The sequence below is a fragment of the Coregonus lavaretus genome (assembly GCF_964263955.1).
Source record: "Coregonus lavaretus genome assembly, chromosome: 12".
NCBI classification, from domain to species: domain Eukaryota; kingdom Metazoa; phylum Chordata; class Actinopteri; order Salmoniformes; family Salmonidae; genus Coregonus; species Coregonus lavaretus.
Window position 1 is genome coordinate 30,585,121 of NC_139999.1, and position 16,435 is coordinate 30,601,555.

At 44.4% G+C, this 16,435-nt stretch overlaps 1 protein-coding gene across 7 annotated transcripts in view; it reads left to right on the top strand.

Moving 5' to 3' along the window:
* LOC311138575 (AMP deaminase 2-like) overlaps positions 1-16,331 on the top strand; it is a 118,970-nt gene extending 102,639 nt beyond the window's left edge. For all 7 annotated transcript variants that reach the window (XM_084173321.1, XM_084173319.1, XM_084173320.1 and 4 more), the window contains 14 exons: positions 1,070-1,187; positions 1,564-1,750; positions 1,961-2,102; positions 2,232-2,321; positions 2,444-2,573; positions 3,172-3,366; positions 3,553-3,684; positions 3,869-4,032; positions 4,232-4,358; positions 4,552-4,715; positions 10,500-10,620; positions 10,902-11,075; positions 11,235-11,345; positions 11,511-16,331. In XM_084173321.1, coding sequence (XP_084029447.1) covers positions 1,070-1,187; positions 1,564-1,750; positions 1,961-2,102; positions 2,232-2,321; positions 2,444-2,573; positions 3,172-3,366; positions 3,553-3,684; positions 3,869-4,032; positions 4,232-4,358; positions 4,552-4,715; positions 10,500-10,620; positions 10,902-11,075; positions 11,235-11,345; positions 11,511-11,729 — 2,074 coding nt within the window. In that variant the 3' untranslated portion in view covers positions 11,730-16,331. The remainder of the gene's footprint in view (positions 1-1,069; positions 1,188-1,563; positions 1,751-1,960; positions 2,103-2,231; positions 2,322-2,443; positions 2,574-3,171; positions 3,367-3,552; positions 3,685-3,868; positions 4,033-4,231; positions 4,359-4,551; positions 4,716-10,499; positions 10,621-10,901; positions 11,076-11,234; positions 11,346-11,510) is intronic.
* Positions 16,332-16,435: the final 104 nt, after the last annotated feature.

Consider the following 16,435-nt stretch of genomic DNA (forward strand, 5'->3'; position numbering starts at 1 on the left):
CACAAAAAAGATGATGAAACAACTTATTTCTTTACTAACATCTCAGTAGTCTATTACACTTGAATAAAGTACTGTGAATGACTTTATAAGAAACATTTTCAAAATTCTATTGAGTGATGCCGCGGAAAACAGTTGGTGAATTAGCTGCCTCCTGTAAGGCTATATCTGTATAGCAGACGCAGCCTATCTGACAAGGATGTCGGTGTCGTAGCATGCCGCCAGCATATCTCCTCTCTCTGGTGCTATGCCTAAGCTTCTCTTCCTTTATATTTCTTTTTTTAAATAATATCATACAGTTGACACCTAAGCCTATAGGTCTATGCATGCAGTTAGTGCTCAAATCTCTGACAGCTGAACCGTGAGGAGGACAATTATTGTTTTAGGAAAGTAAAAACAATATAACAATAGGCTATAAAGTTTAGCATATGCTACACATCGAAACACAAGGAATCGTGTTTTTGTCATTTATTATAGGCTGTTTTTAAGAACACGGAAATGTGGCTCATTTGGCCAATATCCCTCGTTTATTGATGGCGCTGGCTGCGTGGGAGGACGCGCTATTAGGTTATGCACCCAATGCATAAGGATCACCAGTACATTTCTCAAATGTCAGATAAATTAAAATATTCCCTGTCACTACTCCGGCGCCTGATTTTCCTAATGGAAATCCTGCACCACAGTTTCCACTACATCAGTAAAGCCCTGGTCTTTTGATGTTCATCTTAAACATCTTAAAAACAAAACTTAGACATGCCTTGGTATTCATGACCTAAAGAATCATTCAGTCTAAATGCAGATATGCAACAGCTGAGGCGCAATTCACAGAGAGACAAAAAGACAGTGAGACATATTTCCAACTTAACCTTCTTCAAAGTGTACATTACCAATAAAGTATTGATTCATATATTTTCATAGCTGCTTTGCAGAACTATTTACATGAGATTTCTCCTTCCCTTCTCTCCACATCATACCTCAACCCCATGCTCTCTCCTATCCTAATATTTTCTTTACCCCTTCTCTCTCTCTCTCTCTTTCTCTGTTTTTCCTTCATCTCACTCTCTCCCTATAGGTTTATGAATGAGGTGGGTGGTGTGGACAGGACGGATGATGGCTGGATGAAGGAGAGAGTATTACCGATGGAGCGAGAGTACCAGCGCGTCTCAATATCAGGGGAGGAGAAGTGTGGGGTGAGAGCTGCTGACTAAACAACTTGATAGAATAAATCCAATCACAGTCCATCCTGATCAGTGTTTTATCATTCCAAGTACTAGTTGGTTGGTCTGTATGTGCCACATGCTCACTATGGAAGGAAAACCACTTCCGTCAACAAGTCTATTGAAGGAAAAGAGGAGTGGGTTTGGCAGTGCTTTGACTTTTATTTATTTAGACAGTTGGAGGCAGTTTAGAAATGAGAGCCTGGAACAGGTAGTGAACCCCGGTCTCCAGTGGGGACAGCATGCGGTCTAGAATTGTGGAATTGTTACCCACTCAGCCACACTCTTGACGGTGCCTGTGGATGCCTAATCACTGTAGACCTGATTTGTACCGTTCTGCCCTGACCAGGTGCCCTTCACAGACCTGGTGGATGCAGCTAAATGTGTGGTGAAGGCCCTGTTCATCAGGGAGAAATACATTGCGATGTCCATTCAGAACTTCTGTAAGACCACTGCCTGCGAGCTGGGGGAGCTGGGAGAGAAACCCCTGGACCTACGCGTCTATGAGGAGATCCCCGAAACCCCCGTTGATGCAGGTATGACCCACTCACACACCTGACACGTTGGGTATGACACAAACTGAGACACACAGGGCATAGCTGTAGGGTTTCTGCCCCCATCTTCTTTAGCAATTGAGTTACTTTGTGAAATTGTGAATGAAAATGTGTGATGTAGTAGTGATGTATAATAATAGTGATGTATAATAATATGGTCAACTTTTCTCCCTTCCCCACTGTCTCCCACAGATGCTCCAGTCCACCCCCCTGTCTCAGAGACTCACCCCTATGAAAACCAGGACACCAAGAACATGCCTGCAGACACAGGGTACAGCTGTAAGATGGTGGATGGGGTCATGCATGTCTACACCAAGAAGAGCCCCATGGAGAAGTGGGTTTGTGTTTGAGTCTGCTTGTTTTCAGCTTTTGGAGGGAAGTGTGTGTTGTGTGATGGGCTAGTCTGCTTCTACGTGTGTGTAAGAGAGAGTGTGTAACGGAAAAGCTCCATCCTCATTTCCAGGAGTACAGAGTTGGACCTGCCTTACCCAGACCTGAAGGAGTACATCGCTGACATGAACATCATGATGGCTCTCATCATTAACGGACCAGTGTGAGTGTTACTGGCTCTTCAACCAGGAGCCTTACCATCAACATCAGTCACATCTGTTGTCTCATTAGTACTCAGTGTGTTTGTGTGCGTGTGAATGCGTGTGTGTGTGTGTGTGTGTACAGAAAGTCATTCTGCTACCGCCGGCTGCAATACCTGAGCTCTAAGTTCCAGATGCACATCCTGCTAAATGAGATGAAGGAGCTGGCAGCCCAGAAGAAGGTTCCTCACCGCGACTTCTACAACATCCGCAAGGTGACACACAACAACAACAACACTGACACAACAACCGTTCACAACACTGGGGCACAGCATCCAACAGCTTATTGATCTACAACATCTCTATAATACCTGCAAAGTGTTCAATATCAGTTAGTCTCCCACTATTATATTGGTGTAGTTTCTACCCCGTCATGTGACCAATGAAGATACACCACTGCTAAGTGCTAACTAACTCATACTTTTTTTGTCTTTCAAATCAAATCAAATCCAATTTTATTTGTAACATACACGTGTTTAGCAGATGTTATTGCGGGTGTAGCGAAATGCTTGTGCTTCTAGCTCCGACACTGCAGTAATATCTAACAAGTAATATCTAACAATTTCACAACATACACCCAATACACACAAATCTAAGTAAGGAATGGAATTAAGAATATATACAGATATGGACGAGTAATGATAGAGCAGTAGGACTAAGATACAGTAGAATAGTATAGAATACAGTATATACATATGAGATGAGTAATGCAAGATATGTAAACATTATTAAAGTGACACACTCTGGCATCCATCCTCAGTATTTCACTGTTGTTGACCCTGTCCCTGTCTCTCCCCCTCCCTCTGCCCCCAGGTGGACACACACATCCATGCCTCGTCTTGTATGAACCAGAAGCACCTGCTGCGTTTTATCAAGCGGGCCATGAAGAAGTACCCTGGGGAGATAGTCCACATGGAGCACGGCCGGGGACAGACCCTCATGGAGGTGTTTGAGAGCATGAACCTGACCGCCTTCGACCTGAGTGTGGACACACTGGACATGCACGCGGTGAGGAGAGGGGGAGAGGGAAGGGCAAAAGATAATTGTTAGAGAGGGAGGGGTAGGAGAATTGTTAGAGAGGGAGGGGTAGGAGAATTGTTAGAGAGGGAGGGGTAGGAGAATTGTTAGAGAGGGAGGGGTAGGAGAATTGGGAGAAGAAGAGTGGTACAGTAAGTGTCACCTGTCTGTTCTCAGGACCGCAACACGTTCCATCGCTTTGACAAGTTCAACGCCAAATACAACCCCATCGGAGAGTCCATCCTGAGAGAGATCTTTATCAAGACAGACAACCACATCGAGGGCAAATACTTTGGCCACATGATCAAGGTCTGAAACCAGCCCATGCTACATTAAACAGCCATACAGTCAGTGGTGTTTATGTGTTAGTTCACCCCACATAGTTATGCACATTCATATTAAGAGAAAATGTGGCCTTGAAGTCTTAATTTACAGACATGAATACAATGATATTGATGTCTCTAATACATTGTTGTTGTTGATGTGCCAACAGGAGGTGATGGCTGACCTAGAGGAGAGTAAGTACCAGAACGTGGAGCTGCGTCTGTCCATCTACGGCCGCTCCCGGGACGAGTGGGACAAGCTGGCCCAGTGGGCCGTCAAACACCAAGTCTACTCTGACAATGTGCGCTGGCTCATCCAAGTGCCCCGCCTTTTGTGAGTAGTACCTCTACCTACTACAGCATCAACAAAGCAGTTATACATGTCTACCTTTTATCAGCTTGTATTGGATGTAAACCTCTCCTTGTATTTGTGGCAAGTATTATGAATGAAGGTTATGAATCTTTGAATGAATACTATGAATGAATGTGAATTATAGTCATCTTCCATATTATTAACCCTCCTCTGACTGCAGTGATGTGTACCGCACCAAGAAGCAGCTGGCAAACTTCCAGGAGATGATGGAGAACATCTTCATGCCTCTGTTTGAGGTCACCATCAACCCCCGCAGCCACCCTGAGCTGCACCTCTTCCTGCAGCATGTGAGTCACTCACACAGCACTAGGCACTAGCCCAACAGTCCACACAGTAGGATTCTCCCTTTCCCTACACCTAACATATCCAGACAGTTCAGATGCATTTTTTTCCGGTATGAAATAACTTAGGGCCCTACCTCATTCATACACTCCAGGCACTGTTTTACAGTAACTTATTGTTGTATCACTGTGTTGTCAGGTGGTGGGCTTTGACAGTGTGGATGATGAGTCCAAGCCGGAGCACCACATCTTCAACATGGACAGCCCCCTGCCAGCCGTCTGGACAGAGGAGGACAACCCTCCCTACTCCTACTACCTCTACTACACCTACGCCAACATGACCGTGCTCAACCACCTGCGCAGGTACCAGGCTGCTTAACAAACCTCAGCACACAGACAACAATAGAAAATAGATAAAGGCCCAGTGCTGTCAAAAAATTGATTTTCATGTGTTTTCTATATACAGTACCAGTCAAAAGTTTTCTTTATTTTTATACTATTTTCTACATTGTGGAATAATAGTGAAGACATCAAAACCGTGAAATAACACATATGGAATCATGCAGTAACCAAAAAAGTGTTAAACAAATATATTTTATATTTGAGATTCTTCAAAGTAGCCACCCTTTGCCTTGATGACAGCTTTGCACACTCTTGGCATTCTCTCAACCAGGTAGTCACCTGGAATGCATTCAATTAGCGGGTGTGCCTTGTTAAAAGGTAATTTGTGGAATTTCTTTCCTTCTTAATGCGTTTGAGACAATCAGTTGTGTTGTGACAAGGTAGGGTTGTTATACAGCAGATAGCCCTATTTGGTAAAAGACCAAGTCCATATTATGGCAAGAACAGCTCAAATAAGCAAAGAGAAACGACAGTCCATCATTACTTTAAGACATGAAGGTCAGTCAATACGCACATTTCAAGAACTTTTAAAGTTTCCTCAAGTGCAGTCACAAAAACCATCAAGCGCTATGATGAAGCTGGCTCTCATGAGGACCGCCACAGGAAAGGAAGACCCAGAGTTACCTCTGCTCTAGAGAATAAGTTCATTTACATTACATTTACGTCATTTAGCAGACGCTCTTATCCAGAGCGACTTACAAATTGGTGCATTCACCTTATAGCCAGTGGGATAACCACTTTACAAATTGTTATTTTTTTATTTAATTTTGTTTATTTTTTTTATTTTTTTGGGGGGGGGGGGGGGGGTAGAAGGATTACTTTATCCTATCCCAGGTATTCCTTAAAGAGGTGGGGTTTCAAATGTCTCCGGAAGGTGGTGAGTGACTCCGCTGTCCTGGCGTCGTGAGGGAGCTTGTTCCACCATTGGGGTGCCAGAGCAGCGAACAGTTTTGACTGGGCTGAGCGGGAACTATGCTTCCGCAGAGGAAGGGGAGCCAGCAGGCCAGAGGTGGATGAACGCAATGCCCTCGTTTGGGTGTAGGGACTGATCAGAGCCAGAAGGTACGGAGGTGCCGTTCCCCTCACAGCTCCATAGGCAAGCACCATGGTCTTGTAACAGATGCGAGCTTCAACTGGAAGACAGTGGAGTGTGCGGAGGAGCGGGGTGACGTGAGAGAACTTGGGAAGGTTGAACACCAGACGGGCTGCGGCATTCTGGATGAGTTGTAGGGGTTTAATGGCACAGGCAGGGAGCCCAGCCAACAGCGAGTTGCAGTAATCCAGACGGGAGATGACAAGTGCCTGGATTAGGACCTGTGCCGCTTCCTGTGTAAGGCAGGGTCGTACTCTCCGAATGTTGTAGAGCATGAACCTACAGGATCGGGTCACCGCCTTGATGTTAGCGGAGAACGACAGGGTGTTGTCCAGGGTCACGCCAAGGCTCTTCGCACTCTGGGAGGAGGACACAACGGAGTTGTCAACCGTGATGGCGAGATCATGGAACGGGCAGTCCTTCCCCGGGAGGAAGAGCAGCTCCGTCTTGCCAAGGTTCAGCTTGAGGTGGTGATCCGTCATCCATACTGATATGTCTGCCAGACATGCAGAGATGCGATTCGCCACCTGGTTATCAGAAGGGGGAAAGGAGAAGATTAGTTGTGTATCGTCAGCGTAGCAATGATAGGAGAGGCCATGTGAGGATATGACAGAGCCAAGTGACTTGGTGTATAGCGAGAATAGGAGAGGGCCTAGAACTGAGCCCTGGGGGACACCAGTGGTGAGAGCACGTGGTGCGGAGACAGCTTCTCGCCACGCCACTTGGTAGGAGCGACCGGTCAGGTAGGACGCAATCCAAGAGTGAGCCAGCTCGGAGAGGGTGGAGAGGAGGATCTGATGGTTCACAGTATCAAAGGCAGCAGACAGGTCTAGAAGGACAAGAGCAGAGGAGAGAGAGTTAGCTTTAGCAGTGCGGAGAGCCTCCGTGACACAGAGAAGAGCAGTCTCAGTTGAATGACCAGTCCTGAAACCTGACTGGTTTGGATCAAGAAGGTCATTCTGAGAGAGATAGCAAGAGAGTTGGCTAAAGACGGCACGCTCAATCGTTTTGGAAAGAAAAGAAAGAAGGGATACTGGTCTGTAGTTGTTGACATCAGAGGGATCGAGTGTTGGTTTTTTGAGAAGGGGTGCAACTCCCGCTCTCTTGAAGACGGAAGGGACATAGCCAGCGGTCAAGGATGAGTTGATCAGCGAGGTGAGGTAGGGGAGAAGGTCACCGGAGATGGTCTGGAGAAGAGAGGAGGGGATAGGGTCAAGCGGGCAGGTTGTTGGGCGGCCTGCAGTCACAAGTCGCAAGATTTTATCTGGAGAGAGAGGGGAGAAAGAAGTCAAAGCATAGGGTAGGGCAGTGTGAGCAGGACCAGCAGTGTCATTTGACTTAACAAACGAGGATCGGATGTCGTCAACCTTCTTTTCAAAGTGGTTGACGAAGTCATCCACAGAGAGAGAGGGAGGGGAAGCAAAGAGCTTCCTAGGGTTAGAGGCAGATGCTTGGAATTTAGAGTGGTAGAAAGTGGCCTTAGCAGCAGAAACAGATGAAGAAAATGTAGAGAGGAGGGAGTGAAAAGATGCCAGGTCCGCAGGGAGTCTAGTTTTCTTCCATTTCCGCTCAGCTGCCCGGAGCTCTGTTCTGTGAGCTCGCAATGAGTCATCAAGCCACGGAGCTGGTTCATTAGAGTTACCAGCCTCAGAAATCAGCAATTAACTGCACCTCAAATTGCAGCCCAAATAAACGCGTCACAGAGTTCAAGTAACAGACACATCTAAACTTTTCAGAGGAGACTGCGTTAATCAGGTCTTAATGGTCAAATTGCTGCAAAGAAACCACTACTAAAGGACACCAATAATAAGAAGAGACTTGCTTGGTCCAAGAAACACGAGCAATGGACATTAGACCAGTGGAAATCTGTCCTTTGGTCTGATGAGTCCTAATTTGAGATTTTTGGTTCCAACCGCCGTGTCTTTGTGAGATGCAGAGTAGGTGAACGGATGATCTCCGCATGTGTGGTTCCCACCATGAAGCATGGAGGAGGAGGTGTGATGGTGTGGGGGTGCTTTGCTGGTGACACTGTTGGTGATTTATTTAGAATTCAAGGCACACTTAACCAGCATGGCTACCACAGCATTCTGCAGCGATACGCCATCCCATCTGGTTTGGGCTTAGTGGGAATATCATTTGTTTTTCAACAGGACGATGACCCAAAACACACCTTTTAGGGACCAATGTTGTTTTAGATAATTTGGCAGTACGCCAAACCGGCCTCACAACCTCATAGTACGTGTAACCACGCCAGCCCAGGACCTCCACATCCGGCTTCTTAACCTGCGGGATCGTCTGAGACCAGCCACCCGGAAAGCTGATGAAACTGAGGAGTATTTCTGTCTGTAATAAAGCCTTCTTGTGGGGAAAAACTCACTCTGATTGGCTGGGCCTGGCTGCCTAGTGGGTGGGCATGGCTCCCCAGTGGGTGCCCACCCATGGATGCGCCGCTGCCCAGTCATGTGAAATCCATTGATTAGGGCCTAATTAATTTATTTCAATTGACTGATTTCATTATTTGAACTGTAACTCAGTAAAATCATTGAAATTGTTGCATGTTGTGTTTTATATTTTTGTTCAGTATATTTCCACGCTATGAGGTTGGAATAATATTGTAATATTATGGAAATTATGATAATGCCCTTTTAGTGTAAGAGCTGTTTGAAAAGACTGCCTGACATTTCAGCATGTTTTGGTGGGAGGGAGTTTTGGCCTGCCTGGTAAATTAATTAATAGACCAATAAGAAAGAGAGTTCCAAACCTCTCTGCCAATAACGGCTAGTTTTCAGTTTTCCACTTCCCACTCCCAGACAGCCCTAGCAAAATTCTTGCTTGAGAAATTGCTCTTTGCAAAGAAGCTATTTTGGTTTCTTTTTTACCACGGAAATAATCACAGTAAAGTACTTAATTGTTACCCAGAAATGATTTGATATTGAGATAACAACAGCTGCATTGGACCTTTATACACTACCGTTCAAAAGTTTGGGGTCACTTAGAAATTTTTTTTTTTTCATGAAAACATACATGAAATTAGTTTGAAATATAGCAAAATGAATAGGAAATGTAGTCATTGACAAGGTTAGAAATAATGATTTTTAATAGAAATAACAATTGTGTCCTTCAAACTTTGCTTTCATCAAAGAATCCTCCATTTGCAGCAATCACAGCCTTGCAGACCTTTGGCATTCTAGTTGTCAATTTGTTGAGGTAATCTGAAGAGATTTCACCCCATGCTTCCTGAAGCACCTCCCACAAGTTGGATTGGCTTGATGGGCACTTCTTACGTACCATACGGTCAAGCTGCTCCCACAACAGCTCAATAGGGTTGAGATCCGGTGACTGTGCTGGCCACTCCATTATAGACGGAATACCAGCTGACTGCTTCTTCCCTAAATAGTTATTGCATAGTTTGGAGCTGTGCTTTGGGTCATTGTCCTGTTGTAGGAGGAAATTGGCTCCAATCAAGCGCCGTCCACAGGGTATGGCATGGCGTTGCAAAATGGAGTGATAGCCTTCCTTCTTCAAGATCCCTTTTACCCTGTACAAATCTCCCACTTTACCACCACCAAAGCACCCCCAAACCATCACATTGCCTCCACCATGCTTGACAGATGGCATCAAGCACTCCTCCAGCCTCTTTCATTTGGTCTGCGTCTCACAAATGTTATTCTTTGTGATCTGAACACCTCAAACTTCGATTCGTCTGTCCATAACACTTTTTTCCAATCTTCCTCTGTCCAGTGTCTGTGTTCTTTTGCCCATCTTAATCTTTTCTTTTTATTGGCCAGTCTGAGATATGGCTTTTTCTTTGCAACTCTGCCTAGAAGGTCAGCATCCCGGAGTCGCCTCTTCACTGTTGACGTTGAGACTGGTGTTTTGCGGGTACTATTTAATGAAGCTGCCAGTTGAGGACCTGTGAGGCATCTGTTTCTCTAACTAGACACTCTAATGTATTTGTCCTCTTGCTCAGTTGTGCACCGGGGCCTCCCACTCCTTTTCTATTCTGGTTAGAGCCAGTTTGCGCTGTTCTGTGAAGGGAGTAGTACACAGCATTGTACGAGATCTTCAGTTTCTTGGCAATTTCTCGCATGGAATAAATAGCCTTCATTTCTCAGAACAAGAATAGACGAGTTTCAGAAGAAAGTTCTTTGTTTCTGGCCATTTTGAGCCTGTAATCGAACCCACAATTGCTGATGCTCCAGATACTCAACTAGTCTCAAGAAGGCCAGTTTTATTGCTTCTTTTATCAGCACAACAGTTTTCAGCTGTGCTAACATAATTGCAAAAGGGTTTTCTAATGATCAATTAGCCTTTTAAAATGATAAACTTGGATTAGCAAACACAACGTGCCATTGGAACACAGGACTGATGGTTGCTGATAATGGGCCTCTGTACGCCTATGTAGATATTCCATAAAAAATCAGCCGCAATAGCCATTTACAACATGAACAACGTCTACACTGTATTTCTGATAAATTTGATGCTATTTTAATGGACAAAAAAATTGCTTTTCTTTCGAAAACAAGGACATTTCTAAGTGACCCCAAACTTTTGAACGGTAGTGTAAATGATGAATGAATCGCATGAAAACCTTAAGGATTGTTTATGAAAATGCTTTATGAAGCAAATATGTGTTTGCTTGTGCCATGCAGGAGGCGTGGCTTCCACACGTTTGTGCTGCGCCCTCACTGCGGGGAGGCGGGGCCTGTCCACCACCTGGTGTCAGGTTTTATGCTTTCAGAGAACATCTCCCACGGGCTGCTGCTCAGGAAGGTCAGTCAGCACCCACATCTCCCATAGCGATGCCACACTACCATGGCAACAACACTACTGACAGATAGTACAGTTCAGTTCATAGGTGACCTCTGAAGGTTTGATTTATTTATTTATTAAATTATGTTTTGGGACTTTGCTCACCAGGTTACTTCAGTTGCAAATGTAAGAGAATTCAGGAGAACAATCAGACACTGTTCCCTTGAATTACTGCAATTGTGCATTCAACAAGATAGACTATATTGTATCATATGGCGTCTCTTTCCTCCTCTTGTCCCCAGGCACCAGTGCTGCAGTACCTGTACTACCTGGCTCAGATTGGCATTGCCATGTCCCCCCTGAGCAACAACAGCCTGTTCCTCAGCTACCACCGCAACCCCCTGCCTGAGTATCTGTCCAGAGGCCTCATGATCTCTCTGTCCACTGACGACCCCCTACAGTTCCACTTCACCAAGGTCAGTGTACAGGGGAGCGCTGTCAAGACAGACTCACACAGAGGCAAAACCACACACACTACAACTATGTAACTATGGGGGCTGCAATGGTGAGTCAGTACAGTCAATTAGTACAATTAATGTAATGTTTCTTTGTCTTTTGTGTGTGTTTGGCCTCAGGAGCCCCTGATGGAGGAGTACAGCATTGCCACACAGGTGTGGAAGCTGAGCTCCTGTGACATGTGTGAGCTGGCCAGGAACAGCGTCCTTATGAGCGGCTTTTCCCACAAGGTATCCGCTTCCTCTCCTCTCATCCATATTTTTGCCCTCTGGTCTCTGACCTTCCCTTTCATTTGTCTCTTATAATGGAATAGCAATGGATTAAATTAAATGTAGTGGTGCATGGCAGCCATTTTGTGCCAAGTGCTCTGCTCTGACATTCTTTCTTGTCTCCAGGCAAAGAGCTACTGGCTGGGGCCCAAATACAGCAAGGAGGGCCCGGAGAGCAACGACATCCGTCGTACCAACGTCCCGGACATCCGCGTGGCGTACCGCAGTGAGACCCTGCTGGAGGAGCTCAACCTCATCACCCACGCTGTGCGCACCAAGGAGCTGGACAACATCGACGAGGAGTACACCCTCTCCATGGCCCCCGTCGGGGCAGAAGGACGCTAAATCAACAACTCCTCTCTATTGCTCACTGTGATAGGTTTTATTTCATATTGGAGGAGAGAGACAGTAGCCTGAAGTCTTTTGTTTCACATTTTCTTTTCTTCAATCTGTTCCTGGGTCACTTCCTCTGTCATTTTTATCCCCTGACCCTCCATACCGTCAAACCCCAAATTATTTCCTTTGCTTTGTCATGTGACCCTGCATGGGAAGGAAGGTCCCATAGTTAAACCTGTGATTTGATGGCATGTTTGTACCCATCACCGATATAACGCACACACACACACACACTTATTGCACAGTTTTCCCGTCCTGAAAGCTGCTTATCTTCCATCACACAGTCATGCTGCCTTAAGCTTAACATCTAGTGTAATATTTTCATAATGGTTATAACTTATGAAGTAGGAAAGCAGATACAACTTAACAGCAATATTATGAGTGTATTATCCATGGGTCGTCTTACCTACACTACATGGACACACTTAAACAACGCATAGGTGGGTTTTCCACACTACATTGTTCCAACAACACCCGTTCCGCACGGATAGGAACAGTCGCATGTAACTTCGAGATGCATGGAAACCATGGTAACAAATGTCTAATGTACGGACGTACTGAGTTTAAAAAACAGACAAAGGACCAAATCTGCGTGGTCTAGAAGCAGAAGTCGTGCACAATTCCAGTCTGTGTGCTGCTGGGTATCTGCTGGCTTCATCTGTCGCTGTGCTTCAGGCAATTTCTAGTGATTTATTAGCTAAAGGAGTCATCTCGGCTGGTCTCCCTGATCTAAATCAGCTTTGAACTAAATAGCAGGCAGGACATCCAGCAGAGACATTGCAGCAGCCCTCAGGACATGGAGCTGTGCACCTGACCGTGGGCTACTGCAAACATTCCATTAAATTAACATTAAGATACATGTTATTTTTAGCTGCAGAAAAAAACATTACTGGCCTGTCGCCTGTGCATATAACAAATCACATTAGTTATAGAATATGCAGCCAAAAACAGTAGATTTATACTATTCCAGTATAGATGCATGATGTGTACAGGGTGTATATCTCAGTTTGTGGTAGAGTGGATGCTGAGAGGTGTGCATGATGGAGCCAATCAACCACAACTTGTTTTCCAAGCACAAGTCCAGAAGGATGAATACAGCATCGTCCAAGCCAGGAGGGCTCCCACGCCCCCCTACCATTACCTCAACAGTCACCATGTTCTTGTTTATGGACCCTCCAAACCCCATTGTGTGTGTATGTCCCGCCCCCCCCCCCCCCACCACCACACACCCCTTGGTCCTCTAAAGAGACCAGGACAGACCACAGGGACTGGCCTCTGGACCCACTATGTTGGTTATTAATTCATTGCATGCGGTGCCCTGTATGCTCCAAACCTGACTTACAAGGGCCTTTTGATTTGAACTTTGGGCACTAGCTAGCTGTTCTCATGCTCTTCTACAACGCCTCAGTCCTCATCACCAACAACAACTGCAGCATCTGTTCTCTTCATGCTTTAGCATTTTTGCTGAACTAACATCAAGATGATGCCATCGGGACTGAAACCATGCTGCATGTTAAAGTACCTTCTCCTTTACCTACCCAGGCCTTCCAGTGAAGTGGAAGAAGCCGTTTTACCAATGCTCTGCTTTGACTGCATTTCCACCGTGTATCTTATGTTGTGCATGCCTGCATGGAGCCCTGTGTGGCAACAGGAGTGGCTGAGAAGCTGTTTAAAGTGAGATGTAATGTGAAAAAGCAACACATGAGAATCTAAGTAAGCTGAACGACTGTCATGTATGAAGTATGTGTGCAGTCAATGATTGTTGTTAGTTTGAGTTCTGCAAAACAAACTCATTCAGCTTGTCATCCCTAATGCAATGCTCAAACCGTGCAGGGACACATTTGCATGGTTGTCATCAGGATCAAACGAGCTCACCCCCACCACCATGGTTGTCGTGGTCACCAAAACAAGTACACTCATCCCCATTATCTTGCCCAAAGTCAAAGAGCCTCTTCTATGCCCGATTCAAACTGTGGGCATTCATCTTGGATATTGTTATAACTGTTCTAATTGTACAGTCCTATTAGATGCCAAGACTGATCCATTGGAATAAGTGGGCCCTTGTTGTAAATGTTCACCATGCATTGCATACCATATCTACCAGGCCATTTAAAAAAACTTAAGATCGAAGCCTGATATATACAGTAAGGCCTAGATTGAATCAGATCAAGTGTTAACCGGCGATAGCCGACACCCGCATGGCTGATGTTTTGGCGGTGTCGGAGGTGGAACTGCGTTGGTGCTGTCAAATCGGTGAGCAGCTGCTCTCTATCATTGTCACGAAGCCACACCCTCCCACTCGTGTTAGAAGTTCAGAACGAGAAAGTGTAGGCTATATAGAAATAATGACGCACAAATAGAAAATCATTGAATGAAATAATAATAATAATCTATCAGCCTAATCGAGGTGTAGATTACATCTCACATTCCAGTGTTCGAACTTGTAAACAAGGCTGCATGGGATTTCTCTTAATGCGACTCCGTGCAGCCAATGGCAATGTCCGCTTTAGCTATAATGCCAAGAGCCGCTTGTGGATTTGACAGCTCTAACGTAGTTCCACCTCCTACACCGCCAAAACAACATCTATGCGGATGTCGGCTAAAGCGGATCGGATTGAATAGACCCTAAATGTTTTGAGAAACCAGATAATTTAGGACAAATTGTATGCATTAATCTCAATCCTGGGAGGCTGTTCTGTAGCTCCTCAGCAGTGAGGTGTTTCACTGTGAAGGGGTGGCATGTGCGGAACATAGGGCGAGCCTCTGAGTTGAATTTAATATATAAAGTGTATTTTCTTAAAGGCTGTATAGAGATAAACAGTATATCAATATTTAGATTACAAACTTTGTTTCGTTGCTGTAGATCATTATAAACTGTCGTTATTAAAACATAAATATTTATTTTATCATAATTATTACAAATATTGGCCTTGACTTTCACAAAATTGTACAATTTGACTTTTATCTAAAGCAACTTACGGTCGGACATGTGTGCTTACATTTTACATATGGGTGGTCCCGGGAATCAGAGCCACTACCCTGGCGTTACAAGCGCCATGCTCTCCCAACTGAGCTACAAAGAACCATGTATATTATTTTCTTATTTTGTATTTACATTGTTTGTTTTTCTGGTTGATTGTTGTGTTAGGACTGTTGAACTCGGTTACATTTTCCATGTAGCTCTCTCTCAATAGAGTATCGAGTGAAGGTGATCAAGTTAACCAGGGTTATTTGGAGGGGTCTTCAGAAATGGTAGTACCAAGAGCCATATTGGTTATCCATCCCTGACATTTAACTCAGCCAGAGCTGCCTATGTAATCTGGCTATACATTCACACCAAAACACCCACTCAAACACTGTAATCCTTCCCACAAACATAGACTGGACCACTGTTTCTCTTTGATTGATACAAACAAGGCTTTTAAAACAGCAACAACCATTTACTACAGCTTTTGATTTGATTCTTTAAAATCGCATTTTGCAGGAAATTAGAGGATACATGTTTAATTTAAGGGTTTGTGTCTCCGTATGTGGAGTAGGATGTGTGTATTTGTTTATAAAGGATCAGACATCCATTTTCAGGACCAGGTGTGGCTCACTGAGGGACCCAACGACACTGTTTCCAGTTCAGTTGACCTTACCTTTCCATTTCCATCCATCCATTAAAGATTGTCCATCAGAGTTCACAGATCTGTTCTTTCAAAACCTCACCAACTCCTGTCGCTGGTCTCAATCTGTTCAATCAGGTTAGTTCCTTTGTTTGTTTATAAAATACAATGCTAGGGAACCTATTGGTTCTACTGTAGCATACCATAACTCAGAGACCATACGTTGTATTCTCAAACTTCACTAAAGACAGACATATGTAATTCTGTCCCAATCAAAAGAGCACACAAAGTTCAACGCCATTTTGAGTCCAAAATGCTGTTCTCTTTCACCGGGTTTCAGTAGTGCAAAGAGTCTTGGGTAATAGTAATAGACACTGTGTTGTCATCACAGAACACAAACCAGTTAATCAGTCAATCATCACACTGCGAGTTTAGTTCTTTGTTCAATCAATTTTCTCATTGAAGAATTGCCTAGTATTCTTTTCACTTCATAATGTTGAATTCAAACAGTTAGATTTTTACTTGTGATTATTTTGTGCTCAATTCATGTTTCCTTTTTAGACATTGTAATGTTTTTACATGAAAGGTGCCCTGCACGTTTTTTCTATTATTGACATGGTTTTCATTGTCTTTTTAATTTGTTGGATTTAGGGCTCTATTCAATCTGTATCTCTAAAGCGTTACAGATTGCGCGACAGAAATGTAAAGGTAATTTCCGATTGAGCCGACATATGCAGTGTTTACTGTGAATGCAGTCTTTGCTGACGCGGGAACATTGCCTTTAAATTTCAATCACGCTGTAAAGCTGAACTTCTGCAACGCAGATTGAATAGAGCCCTTATTGTACTGTAGTCACTACCATGGCTTTAAATGAATGCCAATGTTTTACAGACTCTATGGTATGATGTCTGAAGATTGAAATAAAGCATGTTTATTCATCTAATGTGTTGTCTGGTGTCATTAGTTATTTTCTTGAAGGAGTCAGCTAATTGAGTCATTTAGTCAACTAATATAGGTGATTATGTGGATAGACAGTTCCAACATTGA